At 37.8% G+C, this 21,882-nt stretch overlaps 4 protein-coding genes across 4 annotated transcripts; 1 reads left to right on the top strand and 3 right to left on the bottom strand.

Moving 5' to 3' along the window:
* Positions 1 to 756: 756 nt before the first annotated feature.
* LOC133861799 (dehydration-responsive element-binding protein 1B-like) lies at positions 757 to 1,765 on the bottom strand. The gene has a single exon (XM_062297611.1). The coding sequence runs from the start codon at positions 1,655 to 1,657 to the stop codon at positions 1,031 to 1,033; it is 627 nt and encodes a 208-aa protein (XP_062153595.1). The 5' UTR covers positions 1,658 to 1,765; the 3' UTR covers positions 757 to 1,030.
* A 4,373-nt stretch (positions 1,766 to 6,138) lies between these two features.
* Positions 6,139 to 11,594, top strand: LOC133860384 (valine--tRNA ligase, mitochondrial 1-like). Its single transcript, XM_062296005.1, has 4 exons — positions 6,139 to 6,142; positions 9,096 to 9,217; positions 10,331 to 10,476; positions 11,474 to 11,594. Exons 1-4 carry the CDS (start codon positions 6,139 to 6,141, stop codon positions 11,592 to 11,594), a joined length of 393 nt encoding a protein of 130 aa, XP_062151989.1.
* A 1,211-nt stretch (positions 11,595 to 12,805) lies between these two features.
* LOC133861798 (dehydration-responsive element-binding protein 1D-like) lies at positions 12,806 to 13,820 on the bottom strand. The gene has a single exon (XM_062297610.1). It carries the CDS (start codon positions 13,698 to 13,700, stop codon positions 13,071 to 13,073), a length of 630 nt encoding a protein of 209 aa, XP_062153594.1. The 5' UTR covers positions 13,701 to 13,820; the 3' UTR covers positions 12,806 to 13,070.
* A 6,429-nt stretch (positions 13,821 to 20,249) lies between these two features.
* On the bottom strand, positions 20,250 to 21,233 carry LOC133861834 (ethylene-responsive transcription factor ERF027). The gene has a single exon (XM_062297648.1). It carries the CDS (start codon positions 21,138 to 21,140, stop codon positions 20,520 to 20,522), a length of 621 nt encoding a protein of 206 aa, XP_062153632.1. The 5' UTR covers positions 21,141 to 21,233; the 3' UTR covers positions 20,250 to 20,519.
* Between the last annotated feature and the right edge of the window lie 649 nt (positions 21,234 to 21,882).

Below are 21,882 nucleotides of genomic sequence, written 5' to 3'. Positions count from 1 at the left end.
GATGCTTGTATACTTGCCAAGCTCATCATCAATAATTATCATCAACACTGTGATGCATGGTCCAACAAGTTAGATCCCACTTTGGAGAAGTGGATCCGTCCTCCACCAAATTGGTACAAGATCAATTTTGATACTGCTATTCGTGACTCCTTCTCCTGTCAAGCGGCTATTTGTCGCGATCATGAGGGCAAACTGATCAAGATGACTTCTCAGATCCAGTCCAACTGTCTCCTAATAAAGGCGAGGCTTTAGCTGCTCACCTCGCTGTTTCTCTCGCTTCTTCTTTACACCTCAACCAGTTTATCATTGAAGGTGACTCTCAGGTAGTTATCCTTGCTCTTCAGCAACTTACTATCGTTCAGGATTGGCGAATAACTGACATCATTCAACATACATTAGACATTAACCCTTTTAATTCTTATTGGTCAGCTCGAAAAGTCAATAGAAGTGTAAACTTCAATGCCCACTGTGTGGCACATTGGGCCGCAGCTTGATTCAGTTCAAGCAGCATTACCACTCCACCAACAATTCTTCCTTACACTACTACTCATTTTGTCGGTGTTGGTTTTGATCCTACTTGTAGTGTTGCTCTTTCTGTAGATCCTCAACTGTTTGTTGTTTATGCCATTGCTTTGCAATGGTTGTAGTTTTCTTACAGCACGTGTATATATATATATATAAAAAGAAAAAAAAAAAAAGGAGAAAAAAAAAGACCTACGGAATATTCATTAGCTTAAGAAAAAGAAACCAAACATGTACTAACAAAGTAATAATATTTTCTGCATAAAAGATATGGCTTTGCCATTAAACATTAATTTTCTTCTTCTTCTTCCAAGCAATATACGGGTGAGGGAGATTACAAATACTATCCGGACTTAATAAAAAAAACCAAGTACGGAGTAAAAGTTGTCTTTCCCAAAACAAGGAAAATCTCCAAGTACCCATTCTGTTTCTGCAGTAGTCTAAAACTATTTATATATCATGATTACGTTATATATATAATCATAACACAATAGGAATAACGACCAGATTATATTGAGTAACTCCACAATGAAACGTCGGCATCGGCTTCCATGTCATCCCCGCCATACCCATCATTACCCACACAATAAGGCGGGGGCAAGAGCATCCCCTCCGCCATATTTGTCAGCAACCTAGGCATGCTGAAGACTGCCTCCTCGTCAATGAAGAACACGCCCTCCGACGACTGTTGTCTCTCCTCCACGGCACGCTTCGTCGTATCCGCAGGCCGAAACTCCTCTGCCGCCTCCGCCGCCGCCCGCTGAATGTCCTTCGGCGTCACCGAGGCCGGTACCGGCAGCCGCCACGACGAGTCGGCGAAGTTGAGGCAGGCGGAGCTGCCACGCAGCGCTTTCGCAGCCACGTCGTGGGCGCGCGCAGCCATCTCGGCCGTGGGAAACGTCCCCAGCCATATCCTGGACTGCTTGTTGGGCTCCCGCACCTCGCAGACCCACTTGCCGGAGTTTCTCCTCCTCACTCCCCGGTACACTGGGTGCCTGGTCTCTTTGAACTTCTTCCTCCCCGCGCGCTTCTTCGGGTTCCTGGAGGCCAAGTGAAGCTCCTCGTCCGGCAAGTGCACCGCGCCGAAGCTGCCAGTACTGTCGGACTCGGACGAATAGTGAGAGAAAACTTCCATTAGTGTCTGTTTTACAGTACGTAGTGGAGTGAGGTGTAGCTGAAGACTGAAGTTATAAGCTGAGGGTGTGTGTATAGCTGTGTAGGATAGGATATAAGGGGGGGTTTGATAGAAATAAAAAGCGGGAGATTGTATATATACGTTGCTTTGGATAACAAAAAAATCTAGAGGGAAAGGCACACGGTTTGTGATAAGGGGCCAGCTGGGTTTTTCGCATTTGCTTAGGAACCTGACTTTAGAACCAGCTGGATTTTGCCACGTAGGGGGTTCTTCTACGTGTGTCGTGACACGTGGGTAATTTTGACTGAAAGCGATTTGCTTGCTACTTTCCAGTCAAGTGAATGAATGTGCAGGTGTCAGAATCAGGGTGATTCAAGGCTCTTTCCACTCTCTCTCTCACTCTCACTACCTTTCATTTATTTGACGCTCTATATATTACACAAGCTGACTTCCCCTATCCATTTGTGTACCTGTACCGCTACGTGGAGACAATTTCCTCCATCTTTCTTTTTCAATTATTTCAACAATACGACTCGGTCTTTAAACCCCTTTTTTTTTCTTTTTTTTCTTCTTCTTCTTTTGAAGGAAAAGATGCATATGTGTTGACATATGAACCAATATTTGCAATATTGAGTCGGTCACACACAATTTGTGGTAAAAAACAATGACTAGGCTAAATCTAACACATAGCAAACTATAAAATACAATTTGTATTCAAGAACAAGAAAACACCAAAAAACAGGAGCTGTCGTCCGAAGAAAGCACCTTCGGAGACTACACGCGCCGCCATTGGAATATCCTCTGTAGCAACCGAACACCAAAACCCCCGAACGCCACCAAACACGGCAACAGAGACGGAAACGTGGCCGAAGGAGTGACGAACCCCTGGCACGTGATGACCACGCGCCGGTCAACGGTGAGCATTTCAGCCGTAGCAAGCAGCAGCAGAACTGGAGGACAACGGCGAGCAAGGCTGGGGGGCACGTGTCGACTAGAGGTCGGTGGAACAGAGCAGATCTAGCCTTAAAAAATGATAAAACTGAAGCACTCCAAATCGTTTGGATTGTTTTCCTGCCAAGAACTAGTGAAACCTAGAAAACTAAAAAACCAAACCACACTCCATAGTCCAAAAAGACTAGGAAGACTTAAATCACCACTGGAACAAGTCCAGGGGGACTCAAAACTCCACAAGCCCTAATGGCTGGGAGACTCTAGCCTCCATTGGAAACCCAGGGAGGAACAAAATCAGGGAAGAGGGAGGCTTGGAACCTCCCTCCCCTAGCAACCCAAAAGCACAAGTGTTCTCTCTCTCTTTTTGTTCGAAGAGAGAGCGAAGATAATGTCCTTTTTGCTTGGCTGTGAATGGTCTTTAACTTTCAACAATGAAAATAATTACTTATAGAAAAAAAAAATTGAAAATAATTAAGGGGACGCTTTTTATTTTATTTTTATTAAAGGTGATAATTAGTGTTCCTAAATGCAACAATGAGTTTCAGCTGGACTCAAAGCTGTTGGAGCGTGATTTTTTTTGAAGTATCTAATGTCTATGCACCCTATTATCTTTTGGCATAAGCTGTGATACAAGATGGAAGGGAAAGAAACCCTACGTTGATATTTGTTGGTAAAACATCCGACTTGGATATTAAAGGTTTTGTCCTGATCTTTGTTCCAAAGTGTCTTTGCTGCACCTAGAAATAGTTTGTTTAATATATCTAGGAAAGTAAAAACTTTATAAAGATTGAAAAATATGAATTATAACCAATAAGATTGATATGAATCAAATTTACAGAAAAAAGTGATAACTACGTGGGCAGTCATGATGATCTTTCATACTAGTGTATATCTGTTGGATATAAAATTTGAATCCAAATCTAAAATAACTAAGAAGTTAAATGTAAAGATAAATCGACATCATTGTTTTGGCTGTTTAAGGCAGCATCACTAGTGTAAAGACCAAGAAAATAAATATGCAACTTAGAAATTAATAAATTAAATTTATTAAAATAAATGGGATTTATAATTGTATTCTAGATAATAATGTTTATATTACCAAAATAAAATAAGCCAAGGTAAAATAAGGGAAAAATAATTATAGTTATCATAGTGGGTCCAATTTTATTAAATAATTAATTACATTAACAAAAGTTTGGTTCAAATATATGTGGGGCCAAATATTAAATTGTTAAATGATAGAATTATTATAAATGGGGGGTCCTGATGTAATTATCAGAAGTTGGGGCTTTAAATTAAAAAGGAGATTTTTTTCCACGTGTCAGCATGTGGTTGGTCTAGTGGGATATCCTATCTCTACCCTTATCTTTAGTAAAGCAAAAAAAAAAGACAAGAAAATGATGAAGGGATGTCCTTCATTTTAGATGACTCTTTCCCTTCTCTCGTCTAACCCACTCTCTCTTCCCTTTCTTTTCTATTCTCATCTTCTTTCTCCTTCTTCACCACACGCACTTGAGAGACCCAGATTGAGAGAGTGACGCTGAGATGCAGATCCAGTCCGTGAGAGTGAGGGAGAGAGCTGTCGTTGGGGAGGCTCGGTACAAAAGAAAAAGAAGAAGAAGAAGAAGAAGAATGAGAGGGTTCCGGCCAAGAGGGATTTTTAAGGTAGAATCTCTATCTTTCCTTTGTGTTTTAGTTTTACCCATTGATCTTAGAACTAGAAAATTCCATGGGTTGTTATGTTCTTGGATGGGTCTGAATTTAGGGTTCATTTGGGTTAAAATTTATGGGTCTCTCTTGTCTCGGTTCCCACTTGAAATTGTATGAATCTTGTAAGACATTTTGCCCTCTTACGTTCTACCTATGGGTCTTGATCTCTTAATATTGGTTGGTTGTTGTATTGGAAGTTCAGATTGTGTATTGATTTTATTGGGTACTAAATTGATAATCGGTTATGGGATTTTAGTAGGTAATTGATTGGAGTTGATTTTAGTAGGTTCATCTTATCTTGATTTGTATTATTGTTTATGGGTATTTCTCCTAGCTCAAACCGAATGGAGGGTTGATTTTGGGGTTCCTTTCTTTTGTGGCCGTGTATGTGTATTGAAATGGTGGATTTATGGTGTTTTAGTTCCTCGATTTTCATTGAGTATTTGAGTTTGTTTGGATCGGTTAAGTTCTGGAATTTTGATGATTTTGGTGGGTGTTGATCGAATAGTGTGGACTGATTTGGCATAGTATTCCTTGGGCGTATTTTTGGTGGAATCTGAAATTTGGAGTTGATTTTTGGGTGTGTTCCTTTTGGTGTTGATTTGTATTTTGAGAGTTTTAAGTTTGATGAATTGCTCGTAATGACCAAATTTATGTATAGGAGGGATGATGGATCTTGATGAGTATGTAGTTTTAGTTGTATTGAATTGTTATGGATTGATGGTCTGATTGTGATTTTATGACTAATAAAGAAGTTGATTTTGATTTTTAGATATGATGTAATTATTGGTTTGAGAAAAGTTTAAAGTTGGATGGAATTGTTTGGATGTTTTAAGCGTGCTTTGAGGCATTGATGGAATAAGAGATTATTATGAAGATTAGATGGGCTTGTAGGTATGGTTAGGTGACGTCGGGTGCTAGTAGGTGTATTGGGTTATGTTTATGAGCTTTGGTTGGTTTGGAATGTAGAAGAGGCATGAGAAAGAAATAATGTGTAAGAGGGTAATAAGTGAATAACTTGATATAAAGAAAATACAGGAACCAATAAATGAGTAAAAACAACATAGAGTAAATGAGCAAATAAAATATGTTAGTATAATGGAATGATAAATCCATGAATAGGTAAAGCGATTATATGGATAGATTATGGGATTTTAGTCTAATATAATTAAAGACATTAAGATAACCTTTAAAGTGTAAGTCACTAAGGTTCTAGGTTGGAAAGACTGAATGGATACGCGTACCAACAATAAGGTAGAAGCGTAAATGTTACAATATGAGATTGTGACCTAATCTAATCTAAAAAGTTATTGAATTAGTATGTTAAATAAGATTAATGTTCCATAATCTAAACTACTTAGGTGGTTAGTGACTTATAAGGGTTAAGCATTAAAAGTAATGGTTAAGATGTGAATGCCGTGAAATGATAATCATTCATGTAACCCTTAGACAACAAATATAAATTAATAAAGATGTAGAAGTACATAAATGTACTTTGAATGCAATAGAAGGTAATCTAATAACTAATCTACCAATCTATGTACGCAAAGTACTTAAGTGTACCATTGATTAGGTTTAAGAGTGGTATACGTGTATATGTATGTATATATATATATATATATATATTGTTAACTCACTAAATAAGTAACAAGTCATTAATGAATTAACAATGATAATGTGACTCAATAATAGTATGTAGACAAATAAAATAGTAAATGTGCCTTAAAGATAATTAGATGAATAAAATATGAACCAAGGCTTAAACATTAATCTAATAAATAGCTTAAGGTACCTAGCTAGCTTTAGAAGCGAATAATGCGATGGGTGAGCACGTGGGTAGTTGGGGTGTCATGGAGTATGGGATTCTATAGCGTAGTCTAACGATACCAATGCTTGCAAGCATGTGTCCAGATTGGAGACTTCAATTGATTCTCCAATGTAGAGTTCGAATCATGAGTCCAATGCATACAGGTGAGTATTCTACTCACTGAGAAGTATTATTTTCATATATGATGAATTACAAAATGTATAATGTTTTACAAACTTGAACCAACTGTATGTTGATTATGATCTGTTTTGGATGCTTTGAGTACTTTTGAGTATATTGAAATTATGATGATGTTTTGAAATATGAATATGATATGTGATTTTAGAGCGAGTATAAGTGGGAGATTTAAGTTATGAAAATTGTCTAAGAAATGACATGTAGAACTGTTTATGTTTTATAAAGAAAGCATGAGTTAAAAGCATGATTATGAAATTAAATGTATAGTATTTAAGCATGAGCATTGAGCATTGAGCATGAAACATGAACGCATAAACAAACTATTAGGGGGATCTATGCCCCATAGGCATGAACTAGAAGGGGGACATACGCCCCAGGGGGATCTACGCCCCAAACGCATGAACTAGAAGGGGGACATACGCCCCAGGGGGATCTACGCCCCAAACGCATGAACTAGTGGGGGATATACGCCCCAGGGGGATCTATGCCCCAAACGCATGAACTAGTGGGGGGACATACGCCCCATACGAACACACGCATGAACTATGGAGGGACCGACGCTCCAGGGGGATTTACGCCCCATACAAACGTACACATGAACTAGTATTGGGAGATTTACGCCCTTAGGAATATACGCATGAACTAGTATTGGGGGACCAACGCCCCATAGGAATATAACCGAAACTTACATGAGCATGTATAACATTGTTTTCATGAGTGTGATGTTTTTATACTATGAGTAGTTTTGCTAGACGTATTAGTATGCATAAGAGTCTCAATGGAGAAGAACTTATGTATATTTCTATCGGATGGTTGCATGATTTAAATGTCATTGTTTCCTATAACGAATCTTCTACGTATAATCTTAGCTGCCTAGTATGTTAAATGTTTTCTATTAGTCGGTGTTTGCTATATCAGCTATGGGGGTTTTCAAACAAAAGTTATAAAATTGGTTGCTGTTATAGTGTATGCATGACTAAAAAGAAAAAGTTGGTTCTTTGCGAAAACTCAGTGAATAGCATACCTCTGAGGTCTTAGTGTATTTATTTATGCTAAGATGGTGGGCTCATAATTCCACCTATACGGATGTGGCAAACCCCCACAACCGTATAGATGAGGTTCCTTTGGCTACAGGTACACCGATCGTAGTTGTTGGTGTTGTAGATGCGCACTTGGGACATTATGACCGAAGCTTGCCGCGACGGTCGTAATTGCGGGACCATGGGCGTCCTTTGTTTTATGGGTATTGTTTATGGCTTGTGACGCTTGTGTCACTTGTTATTATATAATCATTTATGTTATGTATTTAACTTGAGGAAAGATTTAAACAGATAGATGTATTATTGGCTCTTGATTATGATTAATTTATGATAGATGTCTAAGATGTGATTTCCGCTATTAGGTTTATGTTTTCCGCTGCATAGTAGATAAATGTTATACTCTGATTTACCAGGTACATATTATGGGGTATGTACCATATGTTGGCTTTGCGACATATCGTCGTGCCACTGTGAAGATCCGTTTATATTTTAAGAGATTAATGTATATGCAAATGTTGTATATAAAAAAAAAAAGAAGAAAGAAACGGGTCGTCACAACCAGCCTCTCGTACTCAAGAACAGCCCTAGCTTATCCTAACTTATTTTACTAACGCATTTGTAGGTTCTCTTCCTCACTCTGTTGTCTTTATTGTCTTCTGAGATTTTCTCATGTTCTTTGATTCAGTGGAATTCAAAAAGAAAAATTATTTGCATCTAGGTCTAGGGGATAATATTGGCAAGAAAACTCCAAATACACTAATCATATGGAAATTCATATGCACTTTGGTTTCCTACAGACATGTTCCACATCCAAATGTTTTTGAATTTTATCAGGAGCAATAGCATCAAGATACTTTAATGTTGTGGGATTTTATAGACCAGAAAAAAATGGTTTTTTAAAATGACGAAAATATGGAAACGATTGCAGAATCTAATTTGAATATGATGAATTCTTTGATAACCCTATTTTTGTAAGGCCCCAAAGTATAATATATCTGATTGTTACAAAGCTAAGTTTTTTTTCTTCCCCCTTATCACCTATTTTCAGAAATGAGGAAGAGGATAGTGACAAGTTTGAATTTACCAACAGAGAGATAAGAAATGTTGATTTATAGTTTTACTATAGGTAGAGAATGTTAAGTTGTTTGAACCTGGTATTCTATTTACTTCTTGAGAGAATCTTGCGAAACAAATGAAATCAATTCCTTATTTTATGATTCTTGACGTCTTTGCTTAGTTTCTTTCAGCCTTTGTTAGTTGAAGTCACTAGTAACTAAAGAGAATGAATTGAATTTCATGTTACTGTTTTCCAACATTTTATTTAGCAAACGGAACTGTATGTGGATAAGAACAGAATCTGTATAGAGAATCTAGTGTGATTTCTCACTTCTTTAATTGGTATTGGATGCAATCCTTGAATCAAAATCTAATCAAGGAAAATGAGATGAGAAAAAAAGAATTTTTTTAGTATCTCTCTTATAAAGTAAGGAAAGTGGATATCGCCTAGGCTTTAGCAAGCACTTCTATCTTGTTCTTAATCTTGTATGTGACTTCAACTAATTTCCCCTTAAATCTTAACTCCCGTGAGACAAATTTCCACCTAACCAAATTTTCCATTGTCTTTCCTCCTTTCTAATTAAATAGAGTGCTAAATTGTAAACCTGGGATTTTGTTAAATTTTAACCTAATTTGTCTGATTGAAAATTTCACATTACAAGTTCCTCTAATTCAGGCTATGATGTTTTTGTCTTCAGGCGACCAGCTTTTTTGCTCTGCCGAAGTGACTTAGTTGCAGAGATTATCAGCAGCCATCAACTGGAGATTATTACTCTTGCTAATTTGTCCACTTTGAGGGTATGTTGCAAACTTTTCCCTTAGTAAAGTGGCTCTGTTCATATTCACATTTGAGACGCTCTTTAGACTTCCTTCTTTTTCTTTCTTATTCCCTATACATTTTTTTCATTTTGGAGTTCTCAACAATCAAGTGAATGTTTGAATACCATGATTACATGCTACCAATTAAGAAGATGGTGACACATTACTTTAAAAATTTAAACATTTTTAATGTAATTGTTCTTTAAATCTTTGGGTAGCCATACTTTGGCTGAAACCTTGATTGATTTTTGTGTACATTAGTTTTCTTTTTCATGAATTGATTTTGGCCACAGGGAGTGGATCTAATATTGAATATTTAAATATTGCTTGTGACAACAAGCTCAGTAAAATTATTTAAACCTTGAACTGAGCCAAAGCTGAGCTTGAGCAGTTTTTCAAGTTTGCCATTCTGAGCTAAAGCATCCATTATCTCAGGTCTCAAGCTCAGCATCAGTCCTGGATGTTACGTTCTTTTTCTTCCACTGTGTGTCTTTACATCTTAACTTGTGTTACTTGGTTCTTATCTCAAAGGGATTTCCTGCCCATTTCCTGTGTACTAAAGTCATTCTCCTTTCTCCTCTTTTTCCTTTTTTGTTCTTTTAATTACTTAGTCAACAAATCCTTTCACATATGAAAGGAAAGATGGTATGTAAGAGGCATTATTGCTTTTGTGCATTGGTAGTTTTGCTGATCTAAATCTTTCTCTTTTTTTGTATTTTTTTTCCATGCCATTTTTCAGAAGTGGTGCCTGATCAATGGACAAGATGATGTTATTAGATTATTTTGCCTCCCTTTTATTGTATATTTCCTCATGTTATTGAAGTCTTGGTGGCCATATGGTTAAGTAGGTGGTTTATCTATATATGTATTAGACGCACATGACAATTTATTCTGCAACTGCATGTCCTTCCATTTGGTTGGCGAAGAAAAGTTCTTTATCATATTGTTTAGTAAGATAGATACTTAAGTTGACGATTCAGCTGTGGGGCCGGCTCTCTATCAGTTTTCCAGTTGAATGGGGGTCAATGTTGCATATGCTAGTTCATTTCATTGATTAAAATACTTGTCACCTGCGAAATAATCCTTATACAGGTAATTGGTGAGAATGATGCTGCTCCAGGTGGATGTGCGGTATCTGTTGTGAATGAAAACCTTTCTGTTTATCTGGAACTTCAAGGAACTCTTTCTCCTGAAGCAGAACTTGAAAAGATCAGGAAGAAGATGGATGAGATTCGAAAGTAAGATTCTAACTGAAATTTGTTTGAAGTTTAGCACTTGCTGTTTCTGTTTTTTTTTAAAATTTTTTTTTTTCCCTAATAAAATTGGGGATGTGTTTGAAGTGGTCTTCTCAATTTAGGGTGCTTCTCTGGTTTGAACTCCGTATTGCAGGATGAGGTTGGGAAGGCATAAAAACTGTTAAAAAATTAAATAAAAAAATTGTCAAAGAAAGGCAAAATTTGTTGAATATATAGTTCATAAGTGAATTATTATTTGAAATATGGTTGTTTAGCAAATTACTTTTCAAGTATCTAGAAAACTGAATTTAGATAGATCACGTACGTTCAAAGTAGACCTGCTAAAGTAGATCCAGGATTTTAAACCCTTTAATTATGTGTTTTTGTTGTTGTTGGGTACACCATATAGTATATGCATTTTGACAGAAGCAGTGTATATCTTTAATGTGTATCTTTTCTATGCATCTGGAAAAATGAAACATGGTCGGTATAACGATATTAGCTAGAATCTGTCAAGGTGTACAAGATCTGGAATTATATTGAAATTGGCAGCCTTATATATTGTGGGTCAAATTTCTTTCTCATTGCGACTTAAGCAGATAAATTTGTGTACATTGAACTTCTATATCAAGGTGAAGCCCATTTCACTTATAAACCTCACAGCTGAAACAGTTAAAATCCTGAAAAGGCAATGGATTGTTTTTCTATTCTATTGGTCTTGGAGTGTTGTGAGAATTTTTTGTTGTTTACTCTGTAATCAATCGGGTATTGCGTTATTCAGAAAATAGGTGTTATTCAGAAAATGGAACGTATTATCTTGGAGCATGGATAATACTACGTGGATCTAAATATTTGATCTTTTTAAGTACCCTGCCAGTTCTAACCTGCTGATTGGTTAATTTTTTATTTTTTATTTTTTATTTTTTTTTTTATTATTTTTTTTTTAATCTTACTGGCAACATGACAAGCTGTCAAAGATGATGAATGTTTCTGGCTACAGAGAAAAGGTTCCTCCCCACATTCATCAAGAGAATGTTGCGAAGCTAAGCTCCCTCATGCAGGAGGTTTTGTCTCTCGAAGAAGCAGGCCAGCACATTGAAGCTCAAGCGTCAGAGAAATGAACAATGAACATGATGATTGATGATTGACTGTGTTATTTGTCGCTATTCTTGGTCCTTGGAACCTCACAGGGACCCATTTTTGGTCAAAATGATGCAAATGGAGGTAACTAAAGAAGAAATTATTAGGTCTGGACGTCATTTTATTGTTGAAGGCATTTGATACAGCCGCTTGTTATTAATAGTCACGAAGAAAATTTTCGAGTGAAATTATAACTAACCATCATTTGTTTTCTTTTAAACTCAAGTAATATCATGAACTAAACCTACTTTATTGATGGATTGCCAAGCTCACGAGGTAAATCCACTATTTTTGTAATTGTGGATAGATTGTCAAAATATGCTCACTTCTTGGCCATAAGTCATCCACACACGGCAGTCAGTGTAGCTCAGGTGTTTTTTGACAATATTTTTAAACTTCATGGCATTCCCGAGTCTATTGTGTGCGATGGAGGCCCAACTTTTACAAGCCAATTCTGGAAGGAACTCTTTAATATGCGGGGCACGAGTTTTAATTGCAGTTCGGCATATCACCCCCAATCTTATGGCCAAACGGAAGCGGTGAACAGCACACTTGAGATGTACCTTAGGTGTCTTACAAGTGATCAACCAAAGGAATGCGATAAGTGGCTAGCACGGGCAGAGTACAGTTATAACACAAGCCGGCACTCAACCATTAAAACCACTCCATTTGCTGCTGTCTACGGAAGGGATCCAACCTCCATGCTTACTTGCATTCCTGGAACTGCAAAGGTCGAATCAGCCACCATGCTTACTTGCATTCCTGGAACTGCAAAGGTCGAATCAGTGGAGAGGGCGTTAGTTGCAAGAGACCAAGTGCTCAGAGAATTGAAGGACAACATCAAGTCGGGTCAAGGAAGAATGAAAAAGCCGTATGATAATAAGCATAAGGAGGAGGAGTTTGATGAAGGAGACCGGATATTTTTGAAGCATGTACGATGTTTAGCAACTCCGGATATGTATGTGACACATGTCACGGAGCATTTATGGTTGGAATTTAATTATATATATTTCAACGATGTGTTTTGCCCTTATCCATCTTTTCCCCGCGTCAACCCAAAATCCAAGCACTTTTGTCGGTTGTCCAGTTCTCAAAATAACGAAAGTTAAAAAGGTGATATCGCAACACTTTCCTCTAAAATAAGACCTATGTAACAAAATAAAATAAAAAGAAACCAAACATGTACTAATAATTAATAATAATATTTTCTGCATAAAAGATATGGCTTTGCCATTAAACATTATTTTTTTTTTCTTTTTTCTTCCGAGCAATATACTGGAGAGGGAGATTACAAATACTATCCGGACTTAACAAAAAAAACCCAAGTACGGAGTAAAAGTTGTCTTTCCCTGAACAACGAAAATCTCCAACTACCCATTCTGCAGTATTCTAAAACTATTTATATATCATGATTACGTTATATATATAATCATAACACAATAGGAATAACGATCAGATTATATTGAGTAACTCCACAATGAAACGACGGCATCGGCTTCCATGTCATCCCCGCCATACCCATCATTGCCCACACAGTGAGGCGGAGGCAAGAGCATCCCCTCAGCCATATTTGTCAGCAAACTAGGCATGCTGAAGACTGCCTCCTCGTCCATGAAGAACACGCCCTCCGACGACGGTTCTCTCTCTTCCACGGCGGGCTTCGTCGCATCCGAAGGCCGAAACACCTCTGCCGCCTCTGCCGCCGCCCGCTGAATGTCCTTCGGCGTCCCCGAGGCCGGCACGGGCAGCCGCCACGACGAGTCGGCGAAGTTGAGGCAGGCGGAGCTGCCACGCAGCGCTATCGCCGCCACGTCGTGGGCGCGCGCAGCCATCTCGGCCGTGGGAAAAGTCCCCAGCCATATCCTGGACTGCTTGTTGGGCTCCCGCACCTCGCAGACCCACTTGCCGGAGTTCCTCCTCCTCACTCCCCGGTACACCGGGTGCCTGGTCTCTTTGAACTTCTTCCTCCCCGCCCGCTTCTTCGGGTTCCTGGAGGCCAGCTGACGCTCCTCGTCCGACAAGTGCAACGCGCCGAAACTGCCAGTAGGACTCTCGGACTCGGACGAATAGTGAGAGAAAACTTCCATTAATTAGTGTCTGTTTTACAGTACGTAGTGGAGTGAGGTCTGAAGACTGAAGTTATAAGCTGAGGGTGTGTGTAGAGCAGGAGATAAGAGGGGTTTTTGGGTCGTACTTAGAAATAATAAGCAGGAGATTGTATATATACGTTGCTTTGGATTGCAAAAAACGGGAGGGAAAGGCACACGGTTTGTGATAAGGAGCCAGGCTGGGATTATTGCGTTTGCTAAGGAACCTGTCTTCGGCACCAGCTGGATTTTGACAAGTTGCAGGCTCTTCTACTTGTGGTGACACGTGGTTAATTTTGACTGAAAGCGATTTGCTTGCTGCTTTCGAGTCAAGTGACTGAATGTGCAGGTGTCAGAATCAGGGTGATTCAAGGCTCGGTCCACTCTCTCTCTCTCTCACTGTCACTACCTGTCATTTATTTGACGCCCCATATACATTATAGACGCTGACCTCCCCTATCCAGTTGTGTACCTGTATCACTACGTGGAGACAATTTCCTCCATTTTTTTTTTTTTTTTTTTTTAATTATTTTCAACGATACGACTCGGTCTTTAACTCTCAACAACGAAAATAATTACTTATAGAAAAAAAAATATTGAAAATAATTAAGGGAATGCTTTTATTTTATTTTAATTAAGAGTGATAATTAGTGTTCGCTTGTCGAAATATGTGTATAAAATTATATTGATCAATCATAGTCTCTGATTTATTTAATTAAATCGGTTAGACCCTTCGGTCTTAATCTGTTAATTTCTTATTAGGTAATTATAATCCAATCATTTAAATCTGATTATTGGTCCACCACTTTTACATAATCTAAAGTAAATTTTAAAATTTTCAACTCTAATTGAAATATTGTCACATTCTATCCATCTCATTTTTGTGACTTTTTTCTGGTTGAAGCCTTTTTAGATTTTACTCACGTTTTTAAAATAAAAAGGAAAAAAAAAAGGCAAAAAAAAAAAAAAAGAGGAGGAGGAGAGAATATTCTTGAGAGTATCACCACGTGGAACAAAATAAATCCTAAATTGCCGAAAGAATGAGGAGATAGCCGAAAGAATGCGTTTTAAGAACTTTCTTAGAAGGCACGAGGTGTGCGTGTGACAGTTGGGCAACGGAACACGTGACACATTGAAAACAACGAACAAAGGAAGAACCTTTTTGGGATGACGTCAAACACGCGGTTGACAGTTAACATGGGCCGTTTTTTCTTAATAGATAAATATTTAATGCTTTTTTTTTTTTTTTTTTTAAAAAAAAATAAAAGAGATAGATATTAGATAGGGGGGGGCGGTGGGTTTCGCCACGGAAACGCGTACACGAAGAGCCACTCACTGTTGGGTCCCACAAGATTTTTCCTAAATAATAACATAATTTATTTTATGTCCCACTTGATTACCTTGGCTTGACTGATCTTGGTCACGCCCACTATGTACGTACGGAACATTCCAGTGTCAAATTCAATTTTTATCTTACTCCCAAAACTAATTACCTTGACCTTTTATTTCTCTTTTACTCTTTCCATTTTTACAATAAATAAATACAATAATAAATAAATAAATATTTTAAAAAATAAAAATCTGTTAAAATTTGTATTAAAAAATTCTTAACTAAAATATATGAAAAAAAAAAATATATATTTCAAGTAACTAAAGTAACCACTAGTGCTGGAGATGCTCTAAGCATATGCATAGTAAACATATATATATTCCCATTTTTAAAAAGCTTATCTTTTAATTTATTATTTCTTATAACAAAATACCCAAAACACTAAATACTCACAAAAGTTAAATGCTACATATTACACTCGCATTCTACCGAGCTAATGTGACAGTATTTATCCACTCTTAAATTATTATTATTTATTTTCTTTTAACAAGAACTGATGGGTATTGCCTCCAACCCAATAAGAAAAAGGTGTACGAAGGGCGTACGTAATATATATCATTTCTACTTATACAACACTCAAAACTACTTTTACTTTTATATTTAAATCATACAAATTAAAGTTAGATTTTTCTTTTTTTTTTTTCTTTTTTCAAGAAAATTAAAACAAACAAAAAGTACTTTCCAAAACACGAGTCGTCTTGTTTGGCAACTCCTTCTCCTCATATTTGAAGGCAATTTTTTTTTTCTTTTAAATGATAGTAAGAAGTGATTGATGTGATTTAAGAAAGAAAAAACTTACTTTATTTAATTCGTCTCTCAATTATTACTAGGGTAAAAGGTAAATTAATGTTTAATGGAGGACATAGGCCAGGTAAAAAATTGTGGTCCTCACAATAATATATATTTTGTCTTGTCACCCGAACAGAAGTTGGTTGGAAGGTGTGACTGATAGCTAAATAAGGTTTATCCAATTATTGTACGTATTCTAGAACACCAAGCAAGCCATGGGCTTTCCGTTCTCATTCTTTTTTTGAATAAAATGATAATCTTTTATTTCAAAATTCATTCTGAAGTGGCTTGCTCAGCCATTACAAACGAGTGGATAAAAGGAGGACAAGCCTCCATCCAACTAACATCAGAAGGAATCTGTAAAGCCCCTTTGGCAATGAGGTAAGCAGCCTGGTTTGCTGACCTTTGCACATGTTGAATCTTGTAAGAGTGGAATCTACCCAGAAGATGTCTAGTATCAGCTATCAAGTGTCCAAAACTTTGCAGACAAGGGAGTTCATGTGTAAGTGCAGAAGCAATAGCAGATGAGTCTCCTTCAAATAGCACCTGGAGCCAATGGTGAGCTTCGCAAAATTTCACCGATTCCCACGCATTCGTGTATTTGGGATGGTTGCCCTTGTTGACTCGGACAAATTAAAGCCAGCTCGACCTCTTCAAACATTCAATAGTGTCAAATGGGTTGAAACTTGGATGTCCATTTCACACTCCCAAATTGGCAACTTCCCTATGTACTGTACGTATGTTCACAGCAAATATTTCCTTTCTTAATTAGAAAAAAAAAAATTGGATGGATAATGTTGAAAAATGAATTAAAATATGATTGATAAATAAATTTAAAAATAAAAAAAAAAATAAAAAAAACACTGAATATCCACGGTTTGAGAGGCTGTTTGTCGGGATTTGAGGAGGAGACAAAACCTTTAGTCACGCGTCATCCATGACGTATTAGTTGGTCAGAATTTTATGGTTAAAAGGTAATTGTAGGATTTCGTAATCCGTGAATATAATTAGGGAATTAACCAACGGCCATCTTTAGAAGAGAAGGTGGTTAGGCTTTCTTTGTCCTTCACTTCTTTTAAGCCACTTTAAGCACAGTATTCCCCCATGTTAGTTGAACTTAATTGATCAAAACTATCCATTAACCATTATATATGTCGATTATCTTTGAGATGTATATATATATATATATTTCTTAGCTCGCAATCAAGCTTTCCACCAATGCCCTTACAGAAATCTCTATGACTCTATTCAATTATATGATCTCCATGGGGAGGGCCACTTCTTTACTATCATATTATCTTCAACACGTACCCGATCGCCCTCTTTTGAAAAGAAAACACAATCAATTTTCTTTATAAAAGTTATATCCTTAATAATTGCTATCTTCATCATTAGTGTTTTGTGTACGATCAAAGCTCAGCTGAGGAATTCACTTTTCTCCATCTTTCTCTCGGTAATGATGATAAGATACACCTTCACATCCTATAAATCGAACTATATATGACATATAACCCGGACTAGCTAGCTAGTTTGAAACTGTTAAATACCTTTGATAGACTGTATATAGAAGAAAGAAGGAGCGGAAGAGAAAGAGCGGAAAAGATATATTGTTGCCCACCGGCCCTAAGCTACCGTTTTTTTTTTTTTTTTAAAATTTTTATTTTGAGATACAATAGGAAACAGGGGAGGGGACACAACAACAAACACATAAAAAAGGCTGGCCAACTTGACAATAAGCCTCGAACAACCTTCCTAGCTAGATCGAGTAGGTAAACAAAAATTCAAAAGAAATGTGTCAGATGAATGACATGACCCAATGCATTCTTTAAGGACAAGCTAAGAAAAGTTGCTAAAAGAAGGTGAGACCCTTCCTGTGCCCTGGGAAGGGGATCGCTACAGCATCGCACCAAGGTGAGAATTGCAGGCTAGAACAAAGCCACTGATAGGAGGCAAAAACAAAACAATTTCCACCGTTGGGATAAGCCAAACACATACAGGGAGACAAATAGCCACAAAATACAATAAAACAACAAAAAAAAAATCGGCGGCGGAGGGCGAGGCGGAAGTCGAGCTCTGCTCGGTGCGTGAGATCCACACACTGGCACTGGGGCATCGGACGGAGGAGCAAAAAGAGGGTGAGGGGAAGTTGAGACGCTAATGAAGACGGTGGAAAATCTGATGAGGGAACCTTGGTAGTGCCGACAAGCGATCGACTAGGTGAAAGAGGCGGTCGACAAGGTGGATGAGGTCGTTGGCGCAAAGATGGAGTCCGAACATTGTGTCTGAGGGAAAAGACAAGACCATTAAAAAAAAAAAAAAAAAAAAAACAGAGCCAAAGAGAAAAGGGAGGAGGGGAACTATAATAGCCCTAAAAAATCAATATTAAATCAAAGTGTTGTCAGTTGATGTTGCTATACATAATACATATCATGTTCTATGCTAGGACGGGATCCATGTGAATGGGGGAGCCGGGGATCGAGACGACTAATGTGCATGAGATTCTAAGCTTTTTGAGACTCGCAGGCTCGCAGCTACTAGGATTCATCAAAGGTTTTTTAAAGTTGCTAGGACCTTTGACCACTCTCACAGGAGGAATACTTGCTACGAATGGACAAATGGTGGATGCTTGTGAGTGAAGCTTTCAAGAACCGAAGTAGCGGTTAGTGTCTGCACCTGCATTGACGCTATTTACGGAATTTGGAAATTTCGTAGTTTATACTTTCTACTGACACCTCGAAGAAAGGAGTGCGATGTGTGCTTATGCATAATGGCAAAGTGATAGCATACATCTTGCGGCAACTGAAGAGTTATGAGCAGAATTACCCAACGCATGATTGGAAATGCAAAATCTATAAGAATCACAGGAGTTTTAAGTACTTTTTCACTTATAAGGAATTGAATATGATTCATAGAAGATGGTTAGAGGGATAATCAAAGATTATGTTACAACTGCAAGAGATCAACTATCATCCAGGCAAAACTATTTAGCAAAAGTTCAAGCCACGTGGACGAAAATTACATTTGTCCCAATAAAAAAAAGTCACCCATCTGTTCTTGGCCAAAAGTAGTGGGTACGTTGCCTACAGTCTGCAGTACTTTCACTAATGTCTTTCAAAGGTACAGTCGTAAATCCCAGTTATTAACATATATAGAAAAGTTCAGTTGATCGTGTTCAAAGTTCCTGAAAATGCTGCCCTTGATCTTCGGCACAAATTTTGCTCTTGTCTCGAAAGTTTGACCATATATTGGAGGTCAAAAAGAAGCATTATATTCCCCCTTTTCTTTCATTTTTTTTCGCTTCTTTTCTTTTTTCTTTTTTTCTTTTGGATGTGAAATGCATGTATTGATAAGATAATCCTGATCGATCATTTTTTAATCAATTGTAAAAGGAAGAAGAGCTTGTGGTGAGATTCAGAAGTAAGACCCCAGTCGTTAATTGACCCATTCTCAGTGAGTGTAATCCAAGTCAAAAGTTAGAAATTCTGGCTTTAATAGAAGAGTATAATTTCTTGTTCCTCTTCCTCTGCAGCATATATATTACATAAACAAAGGAAACAGTGCTTGTATAATATAATAATGTATACATTTTTATAGGGTAAGCCTATATAGAGCATCCCTACCGAGCTCTCTAATTTTTTTTTTTTCTAAATTTTAGCTTAAGAATCTACTTTTTTTAATTTTATCTATCACTTTTAAAAGGCTTTCTACATCAAATTCTTTAAATATTTCTCTATTTCAATTAAATATTAATATTTTATTAGTTTTAAGCAACCACTCTTAACAAATAAGAAGAGAAGAAAAGTGAAAAGTGAAGTTAAAGAGAGAGAAATAATAAAATTTTGAATAGTTCATGAAATTTGTGAGTCAAATTTGGGGTGAGAGCTTGTTGGAGTGGAGTTTTGAGTTTTTCATCAAATTTTGGAGAAAAATTTAATTAAAGAGTTCACTAAGGATGCTCTTAGGACAGTAGAAATGTTTAGACTTTAGGAAATGATTATATATATATATCAAAACCCAACTTTCATGCTATCATGATAGCAGCAAACATATGCTGCTATCATGATTATACCCAACATTCAGCCTTTACCAAAACATTGAAGAGACGAACGTCATGACATAAACATTAATTTATACATACAACACAACCACCAACAATTATATTGCAGCAAAATCACCTAACCATCTAGCTAGCTAGCATATATATATTAACCTCTGATGTAATTGTTGTTTTTGCTGTTTTGAGTGGTGTTGGGAGCCCTGTTTCTTAGGGTGTGTTCTTCCGTTTGGAAGCTTGTTTCCAGTTTTAGCTGGGGTGATGTTTCAGACTGTGTTTGATCTATAAAATGCTTTAATTCATCCAAAAAAAAATTAAAAAAAAAAGTTTATGATCGATTATAATAATTCTAACAGTCACCTAAAGAAACAGAAAGAAAAATACATAGAATTAATCCCCTGACACATAGCTCACTGCAGCAGTACAAAACCCAGCATGAGGGAGCTAATCGAAAGCCTAATCGGAAGATCAAAAAAGGAAAAGAAAAAAAAAACCCACACGAAAAGTAGTATGTAATGGAAAATACTTGAACCTAAACCATTACATGGCGGCAATATTATGTCTCTCTCCTCCGATCTAAGCCTTCTCAGTAACTCCACAACTCCTCTCCATCTGAGCCGTCGGACGACTTCGACTCCATCCTCGGTGGGCTCACGAGCATCCCCTCCGCCATGTCAACCAGCAGATTCGGCATGTTCAGAAGCTCTTCCTCGTCGATGAACTCCTCGCCCACCCGACCGCTGCTACTCGTCGAAACCTCATTTTCCGACGGCTTTGTCTCCGGCGGCTTCAGCGCCATGCCCTCCGCCGCACTCGCCGCCGCAGCTTGTATATCGGCCGCCGACGTCGACGCCGGGCTCGGGTACGAGAGAATGGAATTGGGAAAGTTGAGGGTCGTGTCGGGGCCTTTCAAGGCCAGCGCCGCCACGTCGTAGGCGGCTGCAGCCATCTCTGGAGTCGGGTAAGTACCGAGCCAAATGCGCGTAGTTTTACGCGGCTCGCGTATTTCGGACACCCATTTGCCGCTCCGGCTCCGCACTCCCCGATATCTCAGCCTGCCACGGGAACCCGATGACCCGGCTGGAGTTTGTACGGGTTCGGGTGCTGTTTCATCGGGCGTGGTGGCGGTGGCCGCAGAATGACGTGGTGTAGTCTCCTCCAAGCGTACAGTAGCGGGAAGAGGGTAATTAGGTGGATTATTGGCCATGTACGTGCATCTAAATATTAATATAGGTACTTGTGTTCCGTACGTGAGTTGAATATATTGACCGATGTAGATGAATGATATATCTGTGCGTACGTGAGAGGGGTTATAAATATTTTAAGAGCTAGGCCGGAAGTGAAACAATCGGAGAAAGCGTGGGAAATTCGCGGATTTTTTTTGCTGCTAATTACATGGGGTGCGAAACAGCGGGCACACGTATTAGGCGCAAACTAGCAATTAGCTGTACCTTTTTACTTGTTTCATCCACGTTCAATATTTCCTTAATTTTCTATTTGCTAATCAGTAACCAAACATGATATCAATCGCTCTCTCTCGAACAATTTGGTTGTCATTGATGGTGACGATTCATATCATTCGTTGAGTTTGACTTCCCCTCACACCTCTCTCTCTCTCTCTCTCTCTCTCTCACGTTTTCTCTCCTCCGATCCCCTATATATTCTCAATCAAGATCATAGGATTGATCGAACAAACACAAAAAATACACGAAATCCACAAAATCTTCCACCCAAAAACAGTGAGAGACAGCCGACGAGAGAGGAGAGAGAGAGAGAGAGAAACAATGATGTTTCAAGAATAAAATGAAAAAAAAAGGTTAAAGTTACAAATATTATTTTAATGATATAAGAAAAAAATAAAAAAATAAAATTTATTGCAAAGTGTATTTGTATAGAAAAATAAAAAGTAGTTTGATTTTTTAAATTTAGAGAACGTCGTTAGGGTTAGG

Source organism: Alnus glutinosa, chromosome 2 (genome assembly GCF_958979055.1).
Source record: "Alnus glutinosa chromosome 2, dhAlnGlut1.1, whole genome shotgun sequence".
NCBI lineage: Eukaryota > Viridiplantae > Streptophyta > Magnoliopsida > Fagales > Betulaceae > Alnus > Alnus glutinosa.
This window is presented reverse-complemented; position numbering and strand designations above follow the sequence as displayed.

Excerpts from the sequence above, each read along its gene's own strand:
- LOC133861798 (XM_062297610.1), bottom strand. The coding sequence starts at position 13,700 with ATGGAAGTTTTCTCTCACTATTCGTCCGAGTCCGAGAGTCCTACTGGC.
- LOC133861834 (XM_062297648.1), bottom strand. The coding sequence starts at position 21,140 with ATGGCCAATAATCCACCTAATTACCCTCTTCCCGCTACTGTACGCTTG.
- LOC133860384 (XM_062296005.1), top strand. Across the intron at positions 9,218-10,330 it reads CTAATTTGTCCACTTTGAGG|GTAATTGGTGAGAATGATGC; the intron begins GTATGTTGCAAA and ends ATCCTTATACAG. Across the intron at positions 10,477-11,473 it reads AAGATGGATGAGATTCGAAA|AGAAAAGGTTCCTCCCCACA; the intron begins GTAAGATTCTAA and ends TTCTGGCTACAG.
- LOC133861799 (XM_062297611.1), bottom strand. The coding sequence starts at position 1,657 with ATGGAAGTTTTCTCTCACTATTCGTCCGAGTCCGACAGTACTGGCAGC.